The sequence below is a fragment of the Heterodontus francisci genome, chromosome 1 (assembly GCF_036365525.1).
Source record: "Heterodontus francisci isolate sHetFra1 chromosome 1, sHetFra1.hap1, whole genome shotgun sequence".
Lineage (NCBI taxonomy): Eukaryota > Metazoa > Chordata > Chondrichthyes > Heterodontiformes > Heterodontidae > Heterodontus > Heterodontus francisci.
In genome coordinates, this window is record NC_090371.1 from 181,394,612 (window position 1) to 181,419,542 (window position 24,931).

At 42.3% G+C, this 24,931-nt stretch overlaps 1 protein-coding gene across 2 annotated transcripts in view; it reads left to right on the forward strand.

Moving 5' to 3' along the window:
• The first annotated feature begins 444 nt into the window (after nt 1-444).
• Nucleotides 445-24,931, forward strand: part of prdm5 (PR domain containing 5) — a 342,995-nt gene continuing 318,508 nt past the window's right edge. For both annotated transcript variants that reach the window (XM_068039250.1, XM_068039260.1), the window contains exons 1-2: nt 445-642; nt 10,393-10,476. In XM_068039250.1, the coding sequence (XP_067895351.1) occupies nt 550-642; nt 10,393-10,476 (177 nt within the window). In that variant the 5' untranslated portion in view covers nt 445-549. The remainder of the gene's footprint in view (nt 643-10,392; nt 10,477-24,931) is intronic.

Below are 24,931 nucleotides of genomic sequence, written 5' to 3' on the forward strand. Positions count from 1 at the left end.
TATCACAATGAAGTGACAGACAAATCGGGATCTGTTTTATGATGGGTCGATCATGTAAAGTTTGGTCTCCTAGCTCCCATGGTAAACAAATATACTTTGTGTGTAAAACAACCTGAAGAACGAGTATTTTTGACATCAATGATTTACATACTGTGCTTTAAACCATTCACATCGACCAGTGTGTTTTTAAAGGACCTTTTCCAGCACAACTTCTCCTCAGCTCTGCAATCGCTCTTGCAAATTAACTGGATTCATTTTTAAGACCTGATTCCTGGGATTTCACTCACCGTTTAATTTAATAAAAGAGACGTTTATTGCGGAGCTGGTGTTTACTGCACATTCTTGAAATCTCCGCTTTATCGGGAAGGTTTTGTCTGTTTTTTGGAGGGTCAATCGTTGAGCCAATCAGAGCGCTGCCGTCCCTCCCCCCACCCCTCCCCGGCATCTCAGCATCAACATGGCAGCCGAAGAAGCAAGGAGAGCAAGTTCGGAAAGGCCACTTGTGCCCTGAGAGCCTCCCGGCCGGGTCAGCGGCTCCGGCCCGGGAACATGCTCGGCATGTATGTACCCGATCGATTCTCCTTGAAGCCGTCCAGAGTGCAAGAAGGCATTGGACTGTACACTGCCAGACGAGTGAAAAAGGTTTGTTTTTGAAAAAAAAGTTTTGCCTTCTGTAACATGAAAAGGAATAATACCGGTGCCTCTTTGTCCAGAGCTTCGTGTGTGTTTTTGTTTGAAGATTCGGTAACTTGATTTTTGTGCACGGACTGACAGCTGCTCGCCTGAGTGCCACGTATTGAGCGCACGACTTCCAGTCCCACCTCTCAGCCCCCTAAACTGTAGCCTGCTGGGGTGATCACAAGTGCAGATACAGTTTTGGTAACTTTTACAACGTCTGCATCTCCTTTTGTCATAAACCCTTTCCTGTCTGAGCTCGGAAGTTTAAATTCAGCTACTGATTTAAAAAAAAAATATCCTCCACTCTTTCCGTGATAGGCACTGTCAAATGGCTGGCAACGGATGCACATTTGAAACGTCGCCGCCCGTCTTTCCACGTTACTGCTACTAACTGGCCTGCTCAGTATTTGCAGCATTTCTTGTTTTTATTTCAGATTTCCAGCACCGTCCATTTTTAAAGTCTTGAAATAATTCTTAATAATGAAATGAAATCTCAGATATTCAAGGATCAAACTACATATAGAGATCAGACAACTCCCTGCATCCTTTGCTGGAACATTTTGGATCAGATGACCCTTATTAATTGACCTATTTGATAAAGTGTAGCTCCTTCTCCAGTAAACGGTCCAGGATCAAACAACCTCCTCTCAGCTGTATTGCCCTAGATGTATGTTAGCTTATTGGGATCAGGTAACTCCTTTAGATGTTTTGTGGACTGGAGGAAGGTTTGTAGTGGAGTTCCCCAGGGGTCAGTGTTGAGACCCTTGCTCTTCCTGACAAATATTAATGACCTAGACCTTGGTGTACAGGGCACAATTTCAAAATTTGTGGATGATATAAAACTTGGAAGCATTATAAACTGTGAGGAGGATAGTGTAGAACTTCAAAAAGACATAAAAGCCATGCTGCAGACGATGGCAATCTGAAATAAAAACAAGAAATGCTGGAAATACTCAGCAGGTCTGGCAGCATCTGTGGTGTGTGAAGCAGAGTTAACGTTTCAGGTCAGTGACCCTTCATCAGAAGGAGTTTTGGGCGGCACAGTGGTGCAGTGGTTAGCACCGCAGCCTCACAGCTCCAGCGACCCGGGTTCAATTCTGGGTACTGTCTGTGTGGAGTTTGCAAGTTCTCCCTGTGTCTGCGTGGGTTTCCTCCGGGTGCTCCGGTTTCCTCCCACAAGCCAAAAGACTTGCAGGTTGGTAGGTAAATTGGCCATTATAAATTGCCCCTAGTATAGGTAGGTGGTAGGGAAATATAGGGACAGGTTGGGATGTGGTAGGAATATGGGATTAGTGTAGGATTAGTATAAATGGGCGGTTGATGGTCGGATGGGCGGTTGATGGTCGGCACAGACTCGGTGGGCCGAAGGGCCTGTTTCAGTGCTGTATCTCTAAACTAAACTAAACTAAACTCGTGAAAGGATCAAGAACGAGAGGGCACAGATTTAAAGTAATTGGCAAAAGAAGCAATGGTGACATGAGGAAAATCTTTTTCACGCAGCGAGTGATCAGGATCTGGAATGTACTGCCAGAGAGTGGTGGAGGCAGTTTCAATTGAGGCATTTGAAAGGGAATTAGATAGATATTTGGAAAGGAAGAATGTGCAGGGTTACAGGGAAGCCAATGCAGACACAGTGGGTTGAATGGCCTCCTTCTGTGCTGTAACATTTCTGTAATTCTGTCACATCAAGACCTTCTGGTCTAGTAGAACCTGGAAGTTCTTGCAAGTAAAAGTGTTTTTGCTGGTGAAAATTGTGAGCGGGGCTGAGAAACAGAGTGCAGGAACTAGTGCCCTTTACAGCCTCCTTATGCCTCATGTAAATGTTCTGATCTGGTTGTTTGCTGGTGGTTCTTTGTGAAAACTTAATTTTATATTCTAACCCAATGCATATCAGCTCTTAGTGGCGACCCTGCAAAATTCCTGAGTTGTTGCAAGTAATTTTGTTCACCAGTCTTGCCCATTTAAATGGGCATTAAAAGGCAGCCAGGTTCTTACTCTGCACTTTTTCATTTCTTACTGCCACTCAATTGCAAGTTATGGGAATTTCTTTTTTTTTCTCTCATTAGATTTAATGGAAGAACAAATTTGCATATTTTTGTGGTGTCTTTCATATCTTCAGGGCAGCCCAGAGTGCTTCATGACCAAAGAAAGACTTTTGAAGTGTAGTCACTGTTCTTTTACAGGCAAGCACTGCAGCCAATTTGCAGAGTGGGGTTTTACAACTAAGATGATGGAAATAATCAGATAATTTGTTTTGCTGGCTGCTAATGACGGAGAGCATGAGAAAATGTCCTACTCTGTCGCAATTTGCTTCAGGGAGATCTGTAGCTAATCACCACCAATGAGGCCTCTGCTCCTTCCAGGCTGCCACAGGAGACATTTCCTGTGCACAGAACAGCTCATTGTTCAGTTCCATCTGTTTCCCCAATGAACAATAATGGGACCATGGCAGGGTTGCCCAGTTTTACAACATTGATGGATTTCCCAAGGTACAGAGAATTGCTATTGATAGCCATGTGGCCTTTTAGGCCCCGAAGGCACAGTCCAATGGCCGGTATAGTCAAAAAGGGATTCTTCACCATGATGTAGCTGGACACTAAGTATTAATATTTCACTATGAACGTCAGTGTCCATTTCTCACACAGCATTTCATGCTATGATGCTTTCATTCTAAGATCATCATATATGCTAGGCTTAATTGAAGACAGAGGTACTGAAAGGATGGCTCCTCGGAAATCAGGTCTGCCCTTTAGCCCTAGCTGATGAGATCACTAGCTAACATCCACCATGTGGGTGGCACTGTTCATGGCAATGTCATGCCAGAAGCAAAGCTCAGCTACAAGGCCTATACAGGTAGCAGGATCATACCTGGAATGTGAGCGAGGCTTTAGATATGAAGAGGGATGAGAGAAACAGTATTTCTTTGTATTAGAATAAAGAAGGTTAAGTGGAAAACAGATAAAGGTGGTTAAAGTTGAGGGGTTTTGATAACAAATAAGGAAAAAAACTTTCTATTGATCAATGTGTTGGCAACTACATGTTGAAAATTTAAGACTTCCAATAAAAGAATGGATTATTTTACAGTTTTTAATGCTCGGAATGTCATGCCAGAAACAGTAATGAAAGCTGGATAAATATTAGAAGAATAAAATTAAGAGGGTATATTGAAAAAGGGCAGGAGAATTGAACTAAATACTTAAGTTCTTTCAGAGCCAGCATACATGTGTTCGACTGAAAGGTCACCTTCCGTGCTTTAAAATTCTGTGATACTATCTTGAAACAAAACTTCAGAGATCTTGACAGATTGGGGTCACCTTACAGCACAACCCCACCAGGGTCCACAAGATCATCATTTGCTGCATAACTTTGCTGTACAATGAAGCTTAATCATGGAGGTAGAGGAAAGGTCATGACCAAGAAAGAACCAGAGAGAGATGTAGACACTGACCGAGAAGATGTGTCTGTAGAAACCCCAGTCCAGCCAAGATAACTGGTGTGTCAGGTACTCATCAAAGAGATATTCAACTAAGTGCCTGCAGTGCCCTTTAAGGATCCCTTGGTGCAGAGAAAGTGGATCGATGCACTTTTGCAACATTGTCCTTGTTAATTCTTCAACTAACCATGGCTGTAATTTGTGTTTCTATTTGTGCTATACTATCAGAAAGAGACTCTGTGAACTAAGCTCAAACACAATGCAACCAATTTATTCCTTGACTCTGTCTTGAGTCAGTGATGTTGGTGTCTTTTCCTAAGGTGCTTCGCCTTGCCGCTAGTGTACTGTGTGTGCCATCTAAGTTATACCTCAGTAGGAAGAGTAAGTGTGAGAAGCCATTTGGGATTCAATTGCCCTGTACCTACTTGTGCTAGTTTGTGAGATGGCCCTGTAACTAATTCAGCCACTGCTGTGATTGGCTGGTCCCGGCCATTCACATCTATTGTCACTTGTGTGGGGGGAGTGCTGGATAAGCAGGATATAGCACTGCCTTGAGAGACAGCAGCGTCATCTGTATTGGCAGGTTAAACAACTGTGGTGGAAAAAGCAGCTGAGCACATTTCTGTGCCATAAATTACTCTATGACTCTGACATTTATACACCTGCACTTTCCAGCAAGTGGTCATTTACATGCTGATCAGGAGTTCAACTCTGGCCAAACATTTTGGCTCCCTAGCTAAGGGTTGTGGAATCCAGTTGTAGCACCCTAACTGCTACCTAAACTGGGATTAGCTAATTCAGCACAGATCAGGATTGAGCCTGGAATCTTTTGACCTATGACTTATTACCAAAACATTCGGTGCATTTACCCATTAACCGATCAGGGAGGTTTGCAAATTATGTTTTTCTACCTTGCTTCCTCTTAAATTCTTTGCATTGTCCATATTCCTAGACTGCAAAGACTGAAAAGTTACAGACATACTCTCTGGGCTCTGCCAATGTAGCAGTATAATGGCAGCTGAGAGATGTTGAGAAAGCTCAAGGTGACTTGCTGCCTCATTTTTTTCCTTCTATTTGTGGGACGAACCATTGCTGTTGAAGTCCATTGCAGAGTTTTACATCTAAGATCAGGAACTCATCACTAGCATGAACCAGTGTATCACCCCAACAAGGCACAAAGTGTTGCTACTGCAATGCACTCTGCCATTGTGTTAATTGACTATAAAAATTGTGGTACCTTTATATCTTAATTGTACACCAATTAAGTCGCATTTTTAAAGCAAAGAACATATTGGCTGATGTGACACCAGGTCTTGAGGCAACACTCATTAGTGCCAACAAATAAAGACAGACAGATATAGGAATATTCAGCCCCTCGAACCTACTCCACCATTTAATGAGATTATGGCTGATCTGTATCCTAACTCCATTTACCCACCTTAGCTCCATATTTCTTGATATCATGACCTAACAAAAAATCTATCGATCTCAGTCTTGAAAGCTTCAATTAACCCAGCATTTCATGGCTTTGTGAGGAAGATAATTTCAGATATCTATTACCTTTTGTGTGAAAATGTGTTTCCTCATTTCCCTCTTAAATGCCCTAACTTTACTTTTAAGATTATGTCCCCTTGTTCTTGATACTCAATTTCAGAGGGAATATTTTCTTGTATCTTCCCCATCAAAACATGTGAACATTTTAAACACCTAAATTGGATCACTCCTCAGTCTTCTATACTCAAGGAACTACAAACCAATTTTATGCAACTTGCCCTCATAATTTAACCTTCTTAGCCCCGATAGTATTCTGCATTTATATAGTGCATTTCACAACCTCCGGACATCCCAAAACTAATGAAATACTCTTGAAGTGTAATCGCTGTGGTAATGACATTTAAAAAAAGACTTTCCAATGTATTTGCTAAAAAGAAAAGAGACTTTAATTTACATAACTACTCTTTGACGTGCAGTCACTGTTGTAACATAGGAAACGCAGCAGCCAATTTGCACATAGCACGGTCCCACAAACAGCAATGTGATAGTAACCAGATAATCTTTTTCAGTGATGGTGGTTGAGGAATAAATATTGTCCAGGACACCAGGGAGAACTCTTCTGCTTCTCTTCAAAATCGTGTCTTGAGATCTTTCTTGTCCACCTGCAATAGCAGACAGAGCCTCAGTTTAGCATTTCATCCCAAAGACAATGAGAGTAAATTAAGGTCAAGGGTCAGATTCATTAGTTCAAATCTTTCATACTTCCAAAAAAAACACTGTGATCTTTTTTAGTTTCTTCTTGTGATTGCACCCATCCCTTCCAGAGGATGGGCAGACGAGTTTCTCCCAGGCCACTGCCTACATGACACTGTATGTGGAAGTGCTGCAGGTCAGCTTGCCCTTCAGTTTCCTCATAGAAAAGGACCTGATTTCAGCAGTCATCTCCTGCAGGATCCTGACGGAAATCGAGTACTTTCCATTTGGCAAATTGTGGGTATAGCTATGCAAGGTATGCTACATTAAATAAACAAATCAATTCTATCAATCAGGTTAGCTGGCATACCCATTTGTAATTAGTTTGCAGTTATTTTAGATGTCCATTTTAGAGTCATAGAGAGATACATGACTGAAACAGGCCCTTCAGCCCACCGAGTCCTACATCACCAATCCTACATTAATCCTACATTCATCTTAACCTAACAATTCATGATTTTGCATCATCATTTTGCAGTGACCCATTTTTCGAAACTCCATTCATCATCTGTGGATAAATTGTGATACAGATACCTGTTATCAAAATACTTTTGCCTTCAAAACATTCAGTTTGTGTTGGGTTTTGTTTATTTTGCTATGTACTAAATTATAACTATAACATAAAGAAAATACAAGTATATAATATCCTTGTACTTTATGACTTCTTGGATTTGGCCTCTAAATATTTGAAGCTAATCAATGTTTCTTTGAGATTATTGATAAGAAAAAATCAATATTTTGGTTTCTTCTTCTTTCTTTCTTTTGGGCCTCCTTATCTCGAGAGACAATGGATATGCGCCTGGAGGTGGTCAGTGGTTTGTGAAGCAGCGCCTGGAGTGGCTATAAAGGCCAATTCGAGAGTGACAGGCTCTTCCACAGGTGCTGCAGAGAAATTTGTTTGTTGGGGCTGTTGCACAGTTGGCTCTCCCCTTGCGCCTCTGTCTTTTTTCCTGCCAACTACTAAGTCTCTTTGACTCGCCACAATTTAGCCCTGTCTTTATGGCTGCCCGCCAGCTCTGGCGAGTGCTGGCAACTGACTCCCACGACTTGTGAGTTTAGTTCAACCATTTTTATGTGGATGTATGTTTTGTTGAGAATGATGTCCTGTTTTTGTTTGCTTTGGGCATGTTTATTGTCTGCAACATATTAAAAGTTTGCATGATTTTTGAAACTTTGAAGAAAATTATAGACAGATTTTTAAAAAAATACATGTTTTTGTATGTTCATGGGTGTTCAATTGTTATTTCTGTGGTTGTCTAGTCATTGTTAGATCCATTTTTTCTGTCATATTTGGGCTATACGTACAATAAATCCATGGACAGAATCGTAACTGCCAAGGGGAGGAGGGTTTGGGTGTATACAGGACGTTAAATCCTCTAAAAGTGACATTGAGTGGGTATCCCGACATCATCCCTCCTACTTCTGGATTTCACCTGTGTGGGTATGCAGGTGAGTGGTGAACCCCTTTGGAGCCGTTAGGTAAGTAATTGGAATATGCAAATAGATATTTAATTGCAGTTTTAACTAAACATTCTGACTTTAACAGCCACTGCACGTATTTCCTGAGCTGTCAGCAACATGCCAGAGTCAACCAGCAGGGAGTGCTTCTTCTGTGAAACTGACGGGCTGGGAACCCTTTGAACAGTAAAGTTAAAGAGTTGCAGCCTTGCCTAGGTGAGAGGCTGCTGCTCACAGCACTTTTGAGAATGTGCTTTCACTGCTTGACTGGTGATTGCCAACTTCTTGGAATTCAGTTCATCAGTCTTGCACTTCACTCATATTAAGCTGCACTTCCCTGCTGTCAGTCTTCATCATGGTATTGGAGCAGCTCTACCTTGCACCTCTGATGAAGAACAAGAGGAGCAGTACCGCCAACACCACCAGCAGCACCAGCTGTCTTCTCCTCAGTCACATGTTGCTCCACAGGCCAAAGGGGATGGGCACAGAGATCCTGCTCCAAGGAGGTAAGACCCCCAACACAGGGTCTACAGGCAAAGGATCTGCTCTCTTGATGTGTGTGAGCACCAATGCCTCAGGAGATTCAGGCTTTCACAGCAGGTCTTTACTGACATCTACAGCCTCCTGGAACAAGACCTACCTCCCAGTAGACCAAGTGGGCATGCATTGCCAGTGGTTGTCAAGGTGCCTGTCACTGGAGGGCCACCCTGCCCCGCCTCCAGATCTCTGCCTCCTCCCTAAGTGGTGCGGTCACTTTTGCAAGGAGAGAAAGTAGAGAGTTTTGAGTGTTAGAAATGACTTGTGTGGAGAGGAGGAAGGACAACATTCTCTGGAGGGTGACTGTGAGGTGTGGGTGTGAGAGAACAATAGGGTGAGGGTGAGTGTTGGCTGTTCAAGTGGAGATGTGAGGAGCCTGGAGAGAGAGGAATGAGCACAGCTGCAAAATGTGTTGGTCTGAGAATTGCTGTGGAGGAGAATGCTGGGAAAGTCAGAATGTGGGGCTCGGCACCCGAAAGTGTTATGCCACTCACCTTTCCTACCCTCCTGTAGTTCTGGGTCCTATTGGTGCCTTGTCTCCAGGTTGGAGGGACCACTCTTCTGGGAATTCTTTGTCCTTTTCCATGCATGTCTGCTTACTTTGAGAGGCTGACCTTTCCCTTCTGTCTTTGGGGACCATCACTTCACTGCAGTTCCTCAGATGCCACAGTAGGACCTCCAGGTAAGAGTGAGAGACCCAGGGTGGGGTGAGGTGTCTTCCCATGTCTCCTCTCCATTCCTGTGGTTGCTGCAGCTTCAAGAATCCATGTCCAGTTCAGCCATTCTGACCCATGCTGGGGTCCCTTTAATTAGCAAACCTTTCTTTGACAGAATTGGTACGTCTTTCCACCCACTCTGGTTGGGAAACCGAGAAGCAGGATTCTAATGCCATGGCTCAGTTAAATAGCCATGGCAAAGCCTGCTATAGATTCCAATGGATTCCCGACTTGCTACAGGTCCTGCCGGTTTGGCTGGGACCATCATTTCAGAATTCCACTCTATGTCTCCAGTGACCTGTGAGGGTAGAGAATTATTGAGATATTCAGTTTACTGTAGTGGGCTATTTGACTTAAAAAGCCAGCATTGTTTGATTCTAGATAAGGAATTTATTTTGGTTGGCTGTTGGGGATTTTGCATTTCACTATGCTTTGTACAGACTCTTCCTTTTTCCTGGGCCAAACAAAAAAGTAATAAGACTGCAGAAAGTAGAATGTTTTAGTTACTGATCAAGTCTTTTATGTGCAATAATAGTGAACGTTGAAAATGTGATTAAACATTTTAGAAAAAAAAGAGATAGAGGCTCCTGAATTCAAATGGGCAGAATTCAAGTGCTTAAACAGCCAAATGGTTCAATTTATGCCACTTTGCCATTTTTTAATTCAGTTTGACACTCATGACCTGTTTTGACATTACAAATTTTAAAATGAATGTAAGCTTGTTGTAAATTGAATACTGGACCCAAAAATGTCATTTCACGATCGGGTTTCCCCCCTATTTAGACCCTGCCTCATCTTTAATAATTTATTGCAGCAGTTGTTTCCTTTCGAATTTTATTATTATTGGCTGGTGTCCTTTCCAACTGCAACAGATATAACGCAGAACAGCTCCTCACCCCGGACAGTAACATCATTTAAAAATGCATGATAAGTTTATCAGTAAAGTACTTTAGTTTTCATGAAAGTTTCTGCAGACACAGACAGAAATGGTAAAACAATAATTTCTCAAGAACTGTGATAGCACCCTAGATGTTGGAAACTGTAGTAAGTATTCTGATTTGGCTTTTGGAGAGCTTTGCACTTTTCAATAGAAATTGTCTTGTGTTATAAAAACATCATGACTTCCATTTGTGAAATACTTGCGACTGACTGCAAAAGTTGTGATTTATTGTCGCCTATTAAATATAATCATAACAAATTACGCTGTAATCTGAGTATCTGTTTTGCAGATTAGAAGTCGAATCAAATGCAGGTTGGTGATTTTCCTCCCTTTTTAGATGTGCAATCTATCACTTTAAGAAACTCTTTTCTCTTTGTTGGCAGGGAGAGAAATTTGGACCTTTTGCTGGAGAGAAAAGAATGCCCCATGAACTAGATGAGAGCATGGATCCCAGGCTGATGTGGGAGGTAGAAGCTCATGTGACTGTACTGAATCGTATGTTGTAAACCAATAAAAGAATTCCATCCTGCCCTTAAGACTTGAACATATATTGCTTCCCAACTAAAGGTTTTTTTTCCCTTTATTGTGTGCTCCGTTTCCCTCCAGTATGGGACATTTATGTAATCTCACTTGGGCAACAATAAACAGCACATCTGTTTCATTGATCCTGTGTGATGACATATCAGACATATAATCTGTATGTCCCCACTTGCGAACCTCGTTGAAATGATTGTAGAAAGCGGTAACACAATTCGCCTGGGATTGAGTGCTTTTCTAATGGGATTGCGTGTTTGCTGATTATTTGGTTCCCTGTGGTGATCTCTGTCTATCTTCTTGGGTGGTCTTTGGGAAATAAAGAATAGAGCACAATGTGGAAAGTTTTGCCTTTGAGCACCTTTCAGGGTGAGGTAAGTAGGTGGTGGGGGTAGAGTGGGGGTAAGAAACTTTTCCAATCATAACATGAGTTAGACAGGGAATGGAAAGACAAATCTCCTGTGAATGCATTTCTACACCAGACTGTTCCCTACTAAATAAATCACAGTACAGTGAAATGAGACTGTTTAAATTAGATTTGTGCAGTCTACTGTTTAGTCATATCAATGCAGTAAACACCTTTTGACTGCTTTTATATTCTCAACTAGTTTGTTGTTATTCTTGCAGAAAGTAATTTTAATGGATATTGAATGAAAATGGTGGGTCTTCTCTTGGGTTACCTCTTTATAAAAAAAAGTGGAAATGTTTTAAGGCAAGAGCAGTTCAAGGGGATACTGTGTAGGCAAGAATTTTGAAAGTCATCAAATGTTTGTGAATATTTTTCATGTTAATATTACCTGGTGGGATATTCTTTATTTGAAACTGAAGCAAAAAACAAATGATATAGCCAAAAATGGATGAACACGGCAGGACAGCAGTAAGGCAGTGGAGAATTGTGAGGTGGTGGTGAGGTAGAGATGGGTGACATCAGCATATGTACAAAAGATTTTGTGCCATGATCAAGTCACCAAGGAACAGCAAGTGGATGAAGACAAGGAGGTGTTCAAATGTGGATCCTTGGGAGTCTGGAATTTTACTAAGCTCAGGCGAGTGGTTTTGTAGTATGTGAGGCATTGAAATAGCTCTCAACCTAATATATTGAGAATAAAATACTGGGATGGCAAGAGTTAGGAAAATCAAATTGCACAGTACATGACAAAATTGTGAGAAAGATGTGTCGATTAGTCTTGTTTAAGATTTTAAAACTTAAATATGGCCTGACTCCATAGGCCCTTTCTAGCTACACCCTTAAAATAATAAACTTTAGATAAAATTAGAGAAAATATTGGTTTCATTTCGCAGGTTTGGAATTTTAAAATTATAGAACTTTGCCTATTATTCTGGGATTGGTTGCTTGTTCCTAACCTGGCTTCAGTCAACAAATGTGTGAATTTGAGTTGAGTATGTGACAGAATTGATTTGAGGAGATGAAAGTTACATGTTTTTTCAACAACAAATTATATTTAAATAGCGCCTTTAGTGTAATAAAACATCCATGGCGCTTCACATGAGCATTATAAAACAAAGTATGACACTGAGTCATAAAGGAGATATTAGGTCAGATAAGCTTGGCCAAAGAGGTAGGTTTTAAGGAGTGTCTTAAACGAGGAAACCGAGGTGGAGAGGCAGGGAGGTGTAGGGAGGGTATTCCAGAGCTTGGGGCCTTGGCAACTGAAAGCATAGCCACCAATAGTGCAACGATTAAAATCGGGAATACACATGAAGCCAGAGTTAGAGGAGTGCAGATATCTTGTAGGGTTGTGGGGCTGGAGGAAATTACAGAGATAGGGAGGGGGAAATGTCACAGAGGAATTTGAAATCAAGCTGTTGCTTGACCAGGTGCCAGTGTAGGTCAGCGAGCACGGGGGTGATAGGGAACAGGACTTGGTGCGAGATAAGACATGGGCAGAAGAGTTTTGGATGACCTCATGCTGGAAATATAAAAAATGGATAGTTAGTTTCTACAAGTATTTAAAAAGGAAAAGGGTAACTAAAGTGAGTGTTGGTCCTCTAGAAAGTGAGTCTGGGGAAAATAAGGAAATGGCAGAAGCATTGAACAGATATTCTGTGTCTGGCTTCATTGTAAAAGACACAAGGAATATCCCACAAATATTTGTGAATCAAGAGGTGAAAGGAAGGGAGGAACTTAAGACAATTAACAATCACCAGGAAAGGGTATTGAGAGAACTATTAGAACTAAAGGCTGATGAGTCCCCAGGACCTGATGGCTTGCATCCTATGGTCTTAAAAGAAGTCACTGCTGAGATAGTAGATGCATTGGTTGTGATTTTCCAAAAATCCCTAGATTCCAGAAAGGTCCCATCAGATTGGAAAATAGTGACTGTAACTCCTCTTTTCAAGAAAGGAGGGATACAGAAAGCAGGGAACTACAGGCCAGTTGTCATAGTGAAAATGCTAGAATCTGTTATTAAGGAGGTTATAGCAGGGCACTTAGAAATTCTTAATGCGATCAGGCAGAATCAACATGGTTTTGTGAAAGGGAAATGGTGTTTGCCTAATTTATTAGAATTCTTTGAGAAAGTAACAAGGTGGATAAACGTGAACCTGTGGATGTGATGTACTTGGATTTCCAAAAGGCATTTAATAAGGTGCCATATCAAAGGTTACTCCACAAAATAAGAGCTCATGGTGCAGGGGGATAACATACGAGCATGGATAGAGGATTGGTTAGCTAACAGGAAGCAGAAAGTAGGGATAAATGGGGCATTTTTGGGTAGGCAAGCCATTACTAGTGGAGTGCTACAGGGATCAGTGTTGGGGCATCAAATCTTTACAATCTTTATCAATGACTTGGATGAAGGGACCAAATGTTTGGTTGCTAAATTTGCTGATGAGACAAACATAGGTAGGAGAGTAAGTTGTGAAGAGGACATGAGGAGTCTACAAAGGGATATAGATAGGTTAAGCGGGTGGGCAAAAATTTGGCAGATGGTGTATAATGTGGGAAAATGTGAACTTGCTCACTTTGGCAGAAAGAATAGAAAAGCAGTATATTTAAATGGAGAGAGATTGCTGAACTGTGTGGTACAGAGGGATCTGGGTGTCCTGGTACATGATTCACAAAAGTTAGTATAAGATGCAGAGAGTGATCAGGAAGGCAAATGGAATGCTGTCGTTTATTGCAAGGGGATTGGATTATAAAAGTAGGGAAGTTTTGCTGCAGTTGTACAGGGCGTTGGTGAAACCAAATCTGGGGTACTGTGTTCCGAAGAAGGGTCACTGACCTGAAATGTTAACTCTGCTTCTCTTTCCACAGATGCTGCCAGACCAGCTGAGTATTTCCAGCATTTCTTGTTTTTATTTCTGGGGTACTGTGTACAGTTTTGGTCTCCTTACTTAAGAAAGGATATAATTGCATCAGAAGCAGTTCAGAGAAGGTTCACTCGACTGATTGCTGGGGTGAAGGGCTTATCTTATGAGGAAAGGTTGAACAGGTTGGGCATGTATCCATTGGAGTTTAGAAGGATGAGAAGTAATCTTATTGAAACATATAAGATCCTGAGGGGTTTGACAGGTTGGATGCTGAAAGGATGTTTCCCCTTACTGGAGAGACTAGAACTAGGGAACACAGTTTAAAAATTTGGGGTGTCCCATTTAAAACGGAGACGAGTAGAAATTTTTTCTCTGAGGGTTGTTATTCTGTGGAATTCTCTTCCCCAGAGAGCAGTGGAGACAGGCTCGTTGAATGTTTTTAAAGTTGAGTTAGATGGATTTTTAATTGACAAGGGAGTCAAAGGTTGTAGTGGTGGACAGAAAAGCAGAGTTGAGGCCACAATCAGATCAGCCATGATGTCAAGTGGTGGAGCAGGTTCGAAGGGCTGAATGGCCTACTCCTTCTCCTAATTTGTATGTTCGTATGAATGAATGTTTAAGGTGGTGAATGGGGTGCCAAGCAAGAAGGCTACTTTGTCCTGGATTGTATCACACTTTTGAGTGTATTGGAGCTGTACTCACCAAAGCGAATGGAGAGTATTCCATCACATTCCTGACTTGTAGATGGTGGGAAGGCTTTGGGGAGTCAGGTGGTGAGTCACTCACTGCATAATTCCCAGCCTCTGACTTGCTCTTGTAGAGATAGTATTTTATGTGGCTGGTCCAGTTGAATTTCTGGTCAATGGTGACCACCACCCCCCACCCCCAGGATGTTGAAGATGGAGGATTCAAGTATGGTAATGCCATTGAATATCAAAGGGAGTTGGTTAGACTCTCTGGGGATCGAGCGAGAAAATGGGACTGAAGGATAGCTCTGTGGAGAGCTGGCTTGGATTCGATGGGCCGATTGGCCTCCTTCTGTTCCTTAAATGACTCTTGTTGGAGATGGTTATTGCCTGGCTCTTGTGTGGTGTGAATATCACTTGTCATTTATGAGCCCAAGCCTGATCTTTCTGCACAGGGGCATAGACTGCTTCATTATCTGAAGAGTTGCGAATGATACTGAAAATATGGCATCATCAGTTGAATATCTGCACTTCTGAACCTATGATGGAGGGAAGGTAATTGATGAGGCAGCTGAAGATGGCTGGGTCTAGGACACTACCTGAAGGAACTCCTTCCGTGACATATTGGAGCTGAGATGTTTGGCCTCCAACAACCACAGCCATCTTCCTTTGTGCTAGGTATGACTCCAACCAGTGGAGAATTTTCCTCTGATTCCCATTAACTTCAATTTTTGCATTTTCATTTTGTCCATTGGGCCAATGCAGGCTCTCATTCTTCAAAAGTACTTTCAGTTTATTGCCAGAATACAGGAAATAGATTTTCAATTAAACAATATTTTCTGTCACCGAGAAATGGATCGAAAAGGACGTTGATGAATTGGAGAGGTTTGAGAGAAGAATGGTGAGGATAAATCCAGAATATAAGACTTTTACATTGTGAAGAGATATTGACAGAACTGAACTTGTTTTCAGCAGAGAAAAGAAGATTGAGAAAGAACATACCACAGGTAATAAAGGCTAAGGAGGTTGGTTGAAATGCTTCCATCTACAAAAGATGATGGACATGCAGAAAACAATCCATTTAGGTGGGGTGTCTTCCCTTGGTGCACCTTTGCTGATGGCTGCGAAGGCCAATGCTTGAGAGGCAGTTTCTGCAACAAGTGCTGCATGTGAAACTGCCAAGTGACACTGTGAATTGTTGTTTTTTGATGTTGGCACCTGTTGTCAAGCTGCTGTAGCAACTGGTCATTATGGTGGTGCATACCAGTCCACAGGATGTGTCACCATTTCCCTCTTTCGTCAGCTAGTGACTCCGAGGTGCAATTGTCGATGTTTAGGGCTTCATGTCATGCTTGCAAGCATCCTTGAAGCAGAGCTTTGGGCACCCCACTGGTCGTCAGGCCCCGGCTACCTCAGCATACAAAGGTCCTTGGGTATGCGACCGTCTTCCATCCTGTGGACGTGTCTGATCCACCGAAGCTGCCTCTGTTTGATTAGTGCCAACACACTTGGGAGCTCTGCCTTTGAGAGGACTGCCACATTTGTGAGTTTGTCCTGCCAGGATATACTCATAATGTGTCACAGACTGTGAAGATGGAAATTATTGAGCTGCTTTTCCTTGTAGCTGCAAGTCGCCCATGTTTCACAGCCATACAGCAAGGTGCTGAGAACAGAGGCCTTATAAGCCATCAACTTGGTGCTAAGGGTCAGCTTGGTGTTATCCCATGTGCGTTTTGCAAGTCGGTCAAAGGTAGTAGCTGCTTTCCCTATGCGTGTATTGAGCTCTGCATCGAGGGACGGATTGTGACCGTGAACGCGAGGTACCAGAATTTGCTAACCCCTTCTAGTGGGATGTTATTTCCTGTAATCGGGGTGGAGATGCAACACCTTGTCCCAGGACCCGAGTTTTCTTGATGCTTATAGTCAAGGAGAAGAAGTTACTGGCATGGGAAGAGACAGTCCATGAGTCTTTGTAGCTGAGTTTTCGTGTGAGCAATTGGCACTGCATCATCAGCGTAGAGGAGTTCTGTGATCAGAATGTGATGTGTTTTTGTCTTCGCTTTCAGCCTTTATAGATTGTAGAGCTTGCTGTCTGACCTAGTGTGCAAGCAGACTACTTCCATATCTGCAGGAAAGGCGAAAGTCAGGAGCATGGAGAAGAAGGCTGAGCAGGATACCTAAAGTAAATGTAACAATTCGTTATGTTATATTTTGATTTGACAACTAAAGTATAGAAATACATAGAAACATAGAAAATAAGAGCAGGAGAAGGCCATTCGGCCCTTCGAGCCTGCTCCACCATTCATTATGATCATGGCTGATCATCCAACTCAGTAACCTGTTCCCACTTTCTCCCCATATCCTTTGATCCCTTTCGCTACAAGAGCTATATCTAACTCCTTCTTGAAAACATATAATGTTTTGGCCTCAACCGCTTTCTGTGATAGTGAATTCCATAGGTTCACCACTCTCTGGGTGAATAAATTTCTCCTCCTCTCAGTCCTGAAAGGTTTACCTTGTATCCTTATACTATGACCCCAGGTTCTGGACTCCCCCACCATCGGGAACATCCTTCCTGCATCTACCCTGTCAAGTCCTGTTAGAATTTTATAGGTTTCTATGAGATCCCCCCCCTCACTCTTCTGAATTCCAGTGAATATAATCATAACCGATTCAATCTCTCCTCATACGTCAGTCCCGCCATCCCAGGAATCAACCTGGTAAACCTTCGCTGCACTTCCTCGATAGCAAGAACATCCTTCCTCAGATAAGGAGACCAAAACTGCACACAATATTCCAAGTGTGGTCTCACCAAGGCCCTGTTTAATTGCAGCAAGACATCCCTACTCCTGTACTCGAATCCTCTTGCTATGAAGGCCAACATACCATTTGTCTTTTTTACCGCCTGTTGGACCTGCATGCTTACCTTCAGCGACTGGTCTACGAGAACACCCAGGTCTCGTTGCATATTCCCCTCTCTCAGTTTATAGCCGTTCAGATAATAATCTGCCTTCCTGTTTTTGCTACCAAAGTGGATAACCTCACATTTATCCACATTATACTGTATCTGCCATGCATGTGCCCACTCACTCAACTTGTCCAAATCACCCTGAAGCCTCTCTGCATCCTCCTCACAACTCACCCTCCCACCCAGTTTTGTGTCATCTGCAAATTTGGAGATATTACATTTAGTTCCCTCATCTAAATCATTAATATATATTGTGAATAGCTGGGGTCCTAGCACTGATTCCTGCGGTACCCCACTAGTCACTGCCTGCCATTCGGAGAAAGACCCATTTATCCCTACTCTTTGTTTCCTGTCAGCCAACCAATTTTCTATCCATCACAGTACACGACCCCCAATCCCATGTGCTTTAATTTTACATGCTAATCTCTTGTGTGGGACTTTGTCGAAAGCCTTTTGAAAGTCCAAATAAACCACATCCACTGGCACCCCTCATCAACTCTACTAGTTGCATCCTCGAAGAATTCTAGTAGATTTGTCAAGCATGATTTCCCTTTCGTAAATCCATGCTGACTCTGTCAGATTCTACCACTGTTCTCCAAGTGCTCTGTTATAAAATCTTTAATAATGGACTCTAGAATTTTCCCCACTACCGACGTCAGGCTGACTGGTCTATAATTCCCTGTTTTCTCTCTTCCTCCTTTTTTAAATAGTGGGGTTACATTAGCTACCCTCCAATCTGTATGAACTGTTCCAGAGTCTATAGAATCTTGGAAGATGACCACCAATGCATCCGCTATTTCTAGGGCCACTTCCTTAAGTACTCTGGGATGCAGACCATCAGGCCCTGGGGATTTATTGGTCTTCAATCCCATCAATTTCCCTAACACCAGTCCTCAACTCATACTGATTTCCATCCGTTCTTCTCTCTCACTAAACCCTGTGCTCCCCAACATTTCTGGCATGATATTTGTGTCGTCCTTTGTGAAGGCAGAACCAAAGCATGCATTTAGTTGGTCAGCCATTTCTTTATTCCCCATAATAAATTCCCCTGTTTCTGACTGTAAGGGACCTACATTTGTCTTCACCAATCCTTTTCTCTTCACATACCTGTAGAAGCTTTTACAGTCAGTTTTTATGTTCCCTGCAAGCTTGCTCTCGTACTCTATTATCCCCTTCTTAATCAATCACAACTAATAAGAATAGAGAGCAACATTTATTTGGAGCAAATTCCCAGTAATAGTTTTTTTTTATTCGTTCGTGGGATGTTGGTGCCACTGGCTAAGCCACCACTGATTGCCCATCCCTAATTGCCTTGAGAAGGTGGTGGTGAGCTGCCTTCTTGAACCGCTACAGTCCATGTAGGGGTAGGTACACCCACAGTGCTGTTCAGAATGGAGTTCCAGGATTTTGACCCAGCGACAGTAACGGAATGACGATATAGTTCCAAGTCAGAATGGTATGTGGATTGGAGGGGAACTTGCAGGTGGTGGTATTCCCATGCATCTGGTGCCCTTGTCCTTCTTGGTGGTAGAAGTTGTGGGTTTGGAAGGTGCTGTCTAAGGAGCCTTGGTGAGTTGCTGTTGTTGGATAATTATTTTTAAAAGGAGTTGGGTACATTTTTAAAATGATGTGTTATTTAGAGACAGTTTTTGTCTTCTATGATTCTATCGTAGGCCCTTTAAAATACAATACAATTAATATTTTAATTAGTTGAACTAAAGCAATATAAAATAAGCTAAACCTGAGTTATACTGAAAGAAATCTCATCAAGTTACTATTAAAATACTGTCTCATAGATGTTACATGTTACTGTTCTAATGTGGTAAAGTGAATTTTGATCTTATAGTATTAACTCTGAATATGAATTCTTCAGTCATTCACCTGATCAGATGATGGATCTTGAAAGAATTCAGCCCAAATAAAGATGTTCTTACTAACTAACTCAGTATACCTGGAAAAGTTTGCAGGAAGCTGTGGAAAAAGATACTCCGTGAAAGGTTAAAAGATGTATCATCTGAATAGTCGCAAGTCAAAAACAAGTAATAAAAATGGGCAATATGTTTACAAAGGACAAATGGCTTAAAGAAGGGCGGGAATGGCAGCTTAATATTCCTGGTTACAGGGTTTTCAAACTTGATAGAGAAGAGAAAAAAGGAAGGGGGGGAGGGGGCTCACAATATTAGTTAAAGAAATAATCACAGCTGTGAGAAGGGATGAAATGCTGGAAGGGTCTTCAAATGAGGCCATATGGGTTGAACTGAGGAACAAAAAAAAAAGAGGCAGTAATAGGGGATTTTGACTACCCCAATATTAACTGGGGTAAAAGTCAGTGTAAATGGTATAGAGGAAGCAGAATGCTTAAAATGCATTCTGGACAACTTTTTTTAGCCTGTATGTAGCAAGCCCAACAAGCGAAGTTGGGGGTGGGGATGGTGGTTTCTAGACTTAGTCTTAGGTAGTGAAGCTGGGCAAGTGGAAAGGGGAATCGGTGGGAAAGCATTTTAGGGTAGTGATCATAATTTAGATAGATATTGTGCAGTTATGGAAAGGAATGAAGATAGTCCTGGAGTAAAAGTTTTAAATTGGGTAAAGGTCAATTTTACTAAGCTGAGATATGACGACAAAAGTGAATTGTAAAAAGCTACTTCAAGGTAAAGCAGTGGGAGGCATTCGAACAGGAGATAGCGGGATCAGAACAAATATGTTCGTACTAAGAAAAAGGGTGGGTCTCCCAAATCTATACCCCACTGGATGTTGAAGTGCATATACAGTAGGATAAAGCAAAAAAGGAAAGTATATATTGGAAGCCAAGAGTTCAATATTGCAGACAGTGGAGAGGAGTATAGAAAGTGCAGGGGTGAAATTAAAACGGAAATTAGGAAAGCAAAGAGAGGCCATGAAAAAATATTGATAAGTAAAATCAAGGAAGACCCAAAGGCATTTTATAAATACATGGGGCAGAAATTTTCGGCTTACCTGGAAATCCCACTGCCAGGGATGAAAGCTGGAGGTGGGACCCTGGGGTAGCATGTTGCCGGCAGCAGCCAATTAACAGGCCACTGCCTGGGCTGCTGTCCAATTGAGGCCCTCTGATTGGACCGGCAGCCTCAGCAGTCCTGAGGTTGCACATCCAGGATGAGAGCACCTCAATGGCTGGGCACCCTCAAAGAATGGTGAGTTTGGTTGGAGGAAGCTGGGGTCAGACATGCCCCGGTGATCGGTGGTGGGGTAAGGGGTTGTGGTGCACCGGTGTCACCATTGCCTTGGGGATGGCCATTGCCGCCAGGGGGCCCCTCCGTGGGCCATGGAGTGCCCATCATGGAGGGCCCCCCTCCCCCACCAGAACCCGCTGGGAGGCTACTGGAGTTTACCTGATGCTCGCTCCCTGCAGCGGCAGACCCTCTCGCCACAAGCAAAATGCCTGAGGGGGCGGAAGTGGCCTTTAATGGGCCACTTAAGTGACTCAATTGGCTGCCCAGTGGGCGGCCGCACCGCTAATGTTTGCCACCATGGCATATAGCCAGTGGCGAATCAGGCATCAGGCTCCCCTCCTGAGTGCTTTCCCCACTGCATTGCCAATTCTCCCTCCTCTCAGCCTGTCTCCAACGGGCTGGGAAAATTCAACCCATAAAGAGCAAACGTCATAGAGTTATACAGCACAGAAACAGGCCCTTCGGCCCATCGTGTCAGTGCCGGCCATCAAGCATCTAGCTATTCTAATCCCATTTTCCAGCACTTGGTCGGTAGCCTTTTATGCTATGGGGTTACAAGTGCTCATCTAAATACTTCTTAAATTTAGTCAGGGTTCCTGCCTCTACCACCTCTTCAGGCAGTGTGTTCCAGATTCCAACCACCTTCTGGGTGAAAATTTTTTCCTCAAATCCCTTCTAAACCTCCTGTCCCTTACCTTAATCTATCCCCCTTTGTTATTGACCCCTCCGCTAAGGGAAAAAGTTGCTTCCTATCTAACCTATCAATGCCCCTCATAATTTTGTATACCTCAATCATATCTCCCCTCAGCCTTCTCTGCTCTAAGGAAAACAACCCTAGCCTTTCAGTCTCTCTTCATAGCTGAAATGCTCCAGCCCAGGCAACATCCTGGTGAATCTCCTCTGCACCTTCTCCAGTGCAATCACATCCTTATTATAGTGTGGTACCCAGAACTGTACGCAGTACTGCAGTTGTGGCCTAACTAGCATTTTATACAGCTCCATCATAACCTCCCTGCTGTTATATTCTATGCCTCAGCTAATAAAGGCGAGTATCCCATATGCCTTCCTAACCACCTTATCTACCTGTGCTGCTGCCTTCAGTGATCTATGGACAAGTACACCAAGGTCCCTCTGTACTTCGTAGGGTCCTACCATCCATTGTATATTCCCTTGCCTTGTTCGTCCTCCCAAAGTACATCACCTCACACTTCTCAGGATTAAACTCCATTTGCCACTTCTCCGCCCATTTTACCAGCCTATCTATAGCGTCCTGTAATCTAAGCCTTTCTTCCTCACTATTTACGACACCACCAATTTTCGTGTCATCTGTGAACTTACTGATCATACTTCCTGTATTCACATCTAAATCGTTAATGTACACTGCAAACAGCAAGGGTCCCAGCACAGATCCCTGTGGTACACCACTGATCACAGGCGTCCACTCGCAAAAGCAACCCTTGACCATTACCCTCTGTCTCCTGCCACTAAGCCAATTTTGGATCCAATTTGCCAAATTGCCCTGGATGCCATGGGCTCTTACCTTCTTAACCAATCTCCCATGCCTGATCTTATTAAAAGCCTTACTGAAGTCCATGTAAAACTACATCAACTGCTTTACCCTCATCTACACATCTGGTCACCGCCTCAAAAAATTCAATCATTAGTTAGACACGATCTCCCCCTGACAAAGCCATGCTGACTATCCCTGATTAATCCCTGCCTCTCCAAGTGGAGATTAATCCTGTCCCTCATAATTTTTTCCAATATTTTCCCAACCATTGATATTAGACTCACCGGCCTATAATTACCTGGTTTATCCCTACTACCCTTCTTGACTAATGGTACCACATTCGCTGTCCTCCAATCTTCTGGTACCTCTCCTGTGGCCAGAGAGGATTTGAAAATTTGTGTCAAAGCCCCTGCTATCTCTTCCTTTGCCTCACATAATAGCCCGGGATACATCTCATCTGGGCCTGGGGATTTATCCACTTTTAAGCCTGCTAAAGCAGATAATATTTCCTCCATTTCAATGCTAATATGTTCAAGTATATCACAATCCCTTTCCCTGATCTCTACACCGACATTGTCCTTCTCCATAGTGAATACCAATGAAAAGTAATAATTTAAAACCTCACCTATGTCCTCTGGCTCTACACAAAAATTGCCATGTTGGTCCCTAATACGCCATACTCTTTCCCTGGTTATCCTCTTGCCCTTAATATACTTATAAAATGCCTTGGAATTTTCCTTTATCTTGCCCGCCAGTATTTTTTCATGTCCCCTCTTCACTCTCTTAATTACTTTTTTAAGTGCATGGTTCTTAATGAATATTTTGCATCTGTTTTCACAAAAGAGGGGATAAAGCAGACATTGTAGGTAAGGAGGCGGAGTGTGAAATATTGGATGGGATAAACATAGTGAGAGAGGAAATATTAAGGTGTTAATTATCCTTGAAAGTGGATAAATCACTTGGCCTGGATGAAATTTATCCCATGTGACTAAGAGAAGCAAGGGAAGAAATAGCAGAGGCCTTGACCATCGTTTTTCAATCCTCTCTGGCTACAGGCATGATATGGGAGGACTGGACGACTGCTAATGTTGTGCCATTGTTTAAAAAGGGAGGATAGCTTATAATTATACACCAGTCAGCCTAACCTTGGTGGTGGTAACACTATTGGAAAAATTCTGAAACTGTATAAAACGTCATTTAGAAAGACATGGATGAATGACTGTCAGCACAGACTTGTTAAGGGAAGGTCATGTCTGACTAATTTGATTAAATGTTTTGAGCAGGTAACAAGGAGTGCCGATGAGGGTAGCACATTTGATGTAGTCTACATGAATTTTCGTAAGGCTTTTAACAAGATCCCACATGGCAGACTGGTCAGAAAATTAAAAGCTCATGGAACCCCAAGGGAAAGTGACCAGTTGGATCCATAATTAGCTCAGGATCCAAAATTAGCTCAGTGGCAGGAAGCAAAGGGTAATGGTTGGGTGTTTTTGTGACTGAAAGGCTGTTTCCATAGGGGTTCTGCAGGACTCTGTTCTGAGTCCCTTACTGTTTGTTGCATAAATCAATGATTTAGACTTAAATGTAGGGGCATGATTAAGAAGTTTGCAGACGATATGAAAATTGGTCATCTGGTTGTTGGGAAGAAGGCTGTGAACTGCAGGAAGATATCCGTGGATTAGTCAGGTGGACAGAAAAGTTGCAAATAGATATCAATCCAGAGAAGTGTGAAGTAATGCATTTGGGGAGAGCAAACATGGCAAGGGAGTACATAATAAATGGTAAGATACGAAGAAGTGTGGAGGAACAGAGGGATGTTGGAATGCAAGCCCATAGATCCCTGAAGGTAACAAGATGGGTAGATAAAGTAGTTAAGAGAGCATATGGGACACTTTCCTTCATTGGGTCAAGGCATAGAGTGAGGTTATGCTAGAATTGTGTAAAACACGAGTTCGACTACAGTTAGAGTACTGCAATGATTGCCAGTTCTGATGAAAGGTCACTGACCTGAAACATTAACTCTGCTTCTCCCTCCACAGATGCTGCCAGACCTACTGACTATTTCCAGCATTTTCTGTTTTTATTTTAGATAAAGGATATGTTTTATATTAATTTAAATTGGAGAATAGCTGCTGTTGAAAATTACTGCTAATACAGCCAACTGAAAGCAGAGACCTGAATCAGCAGCAGTCTGTAACTTTACAAAAGGTTGAAATCATTGAGCTGGTACTTGGACTTTTTCTCACACTCAGTATTGCCCAATATTGATGGTTACTTTTCCTAATAGTGAGGCTTCCTTCATAAAGTTAAAGAAGCAAAAAAATTATGTTCAGGGAGATACAAAATCATGCAGTTGGGCAACAACTCCAGTCAGAAGAATAAAGCAACTTATAATGTGCAAATACACACAATTCTGGGTTGATTTCTAAAAAGAGGGAGTCATTTATCATAGAATCTAAGAAAAAAACACTTCCAATACATGAATTCTTGCTAAATTTGATTTATCTGGCAATGCCAAGATTAATGACTCCTCCAATAAACTTTGGATGGTCCAATTTATCACTTGGATAATGAGCAGTTCTGCAAGTTCAGGGCATTCTGGGATTTCAACTAAACTAAGGGTATTCTAACAAACAAAGATAGTTGTCTCATAAATTTGACCCATTACTTGCAATAGCCACCAAGGTTAATTTAAAAAGAAAATCTGTCATAATTGTGTCCAGCTATTCTATTGTTATG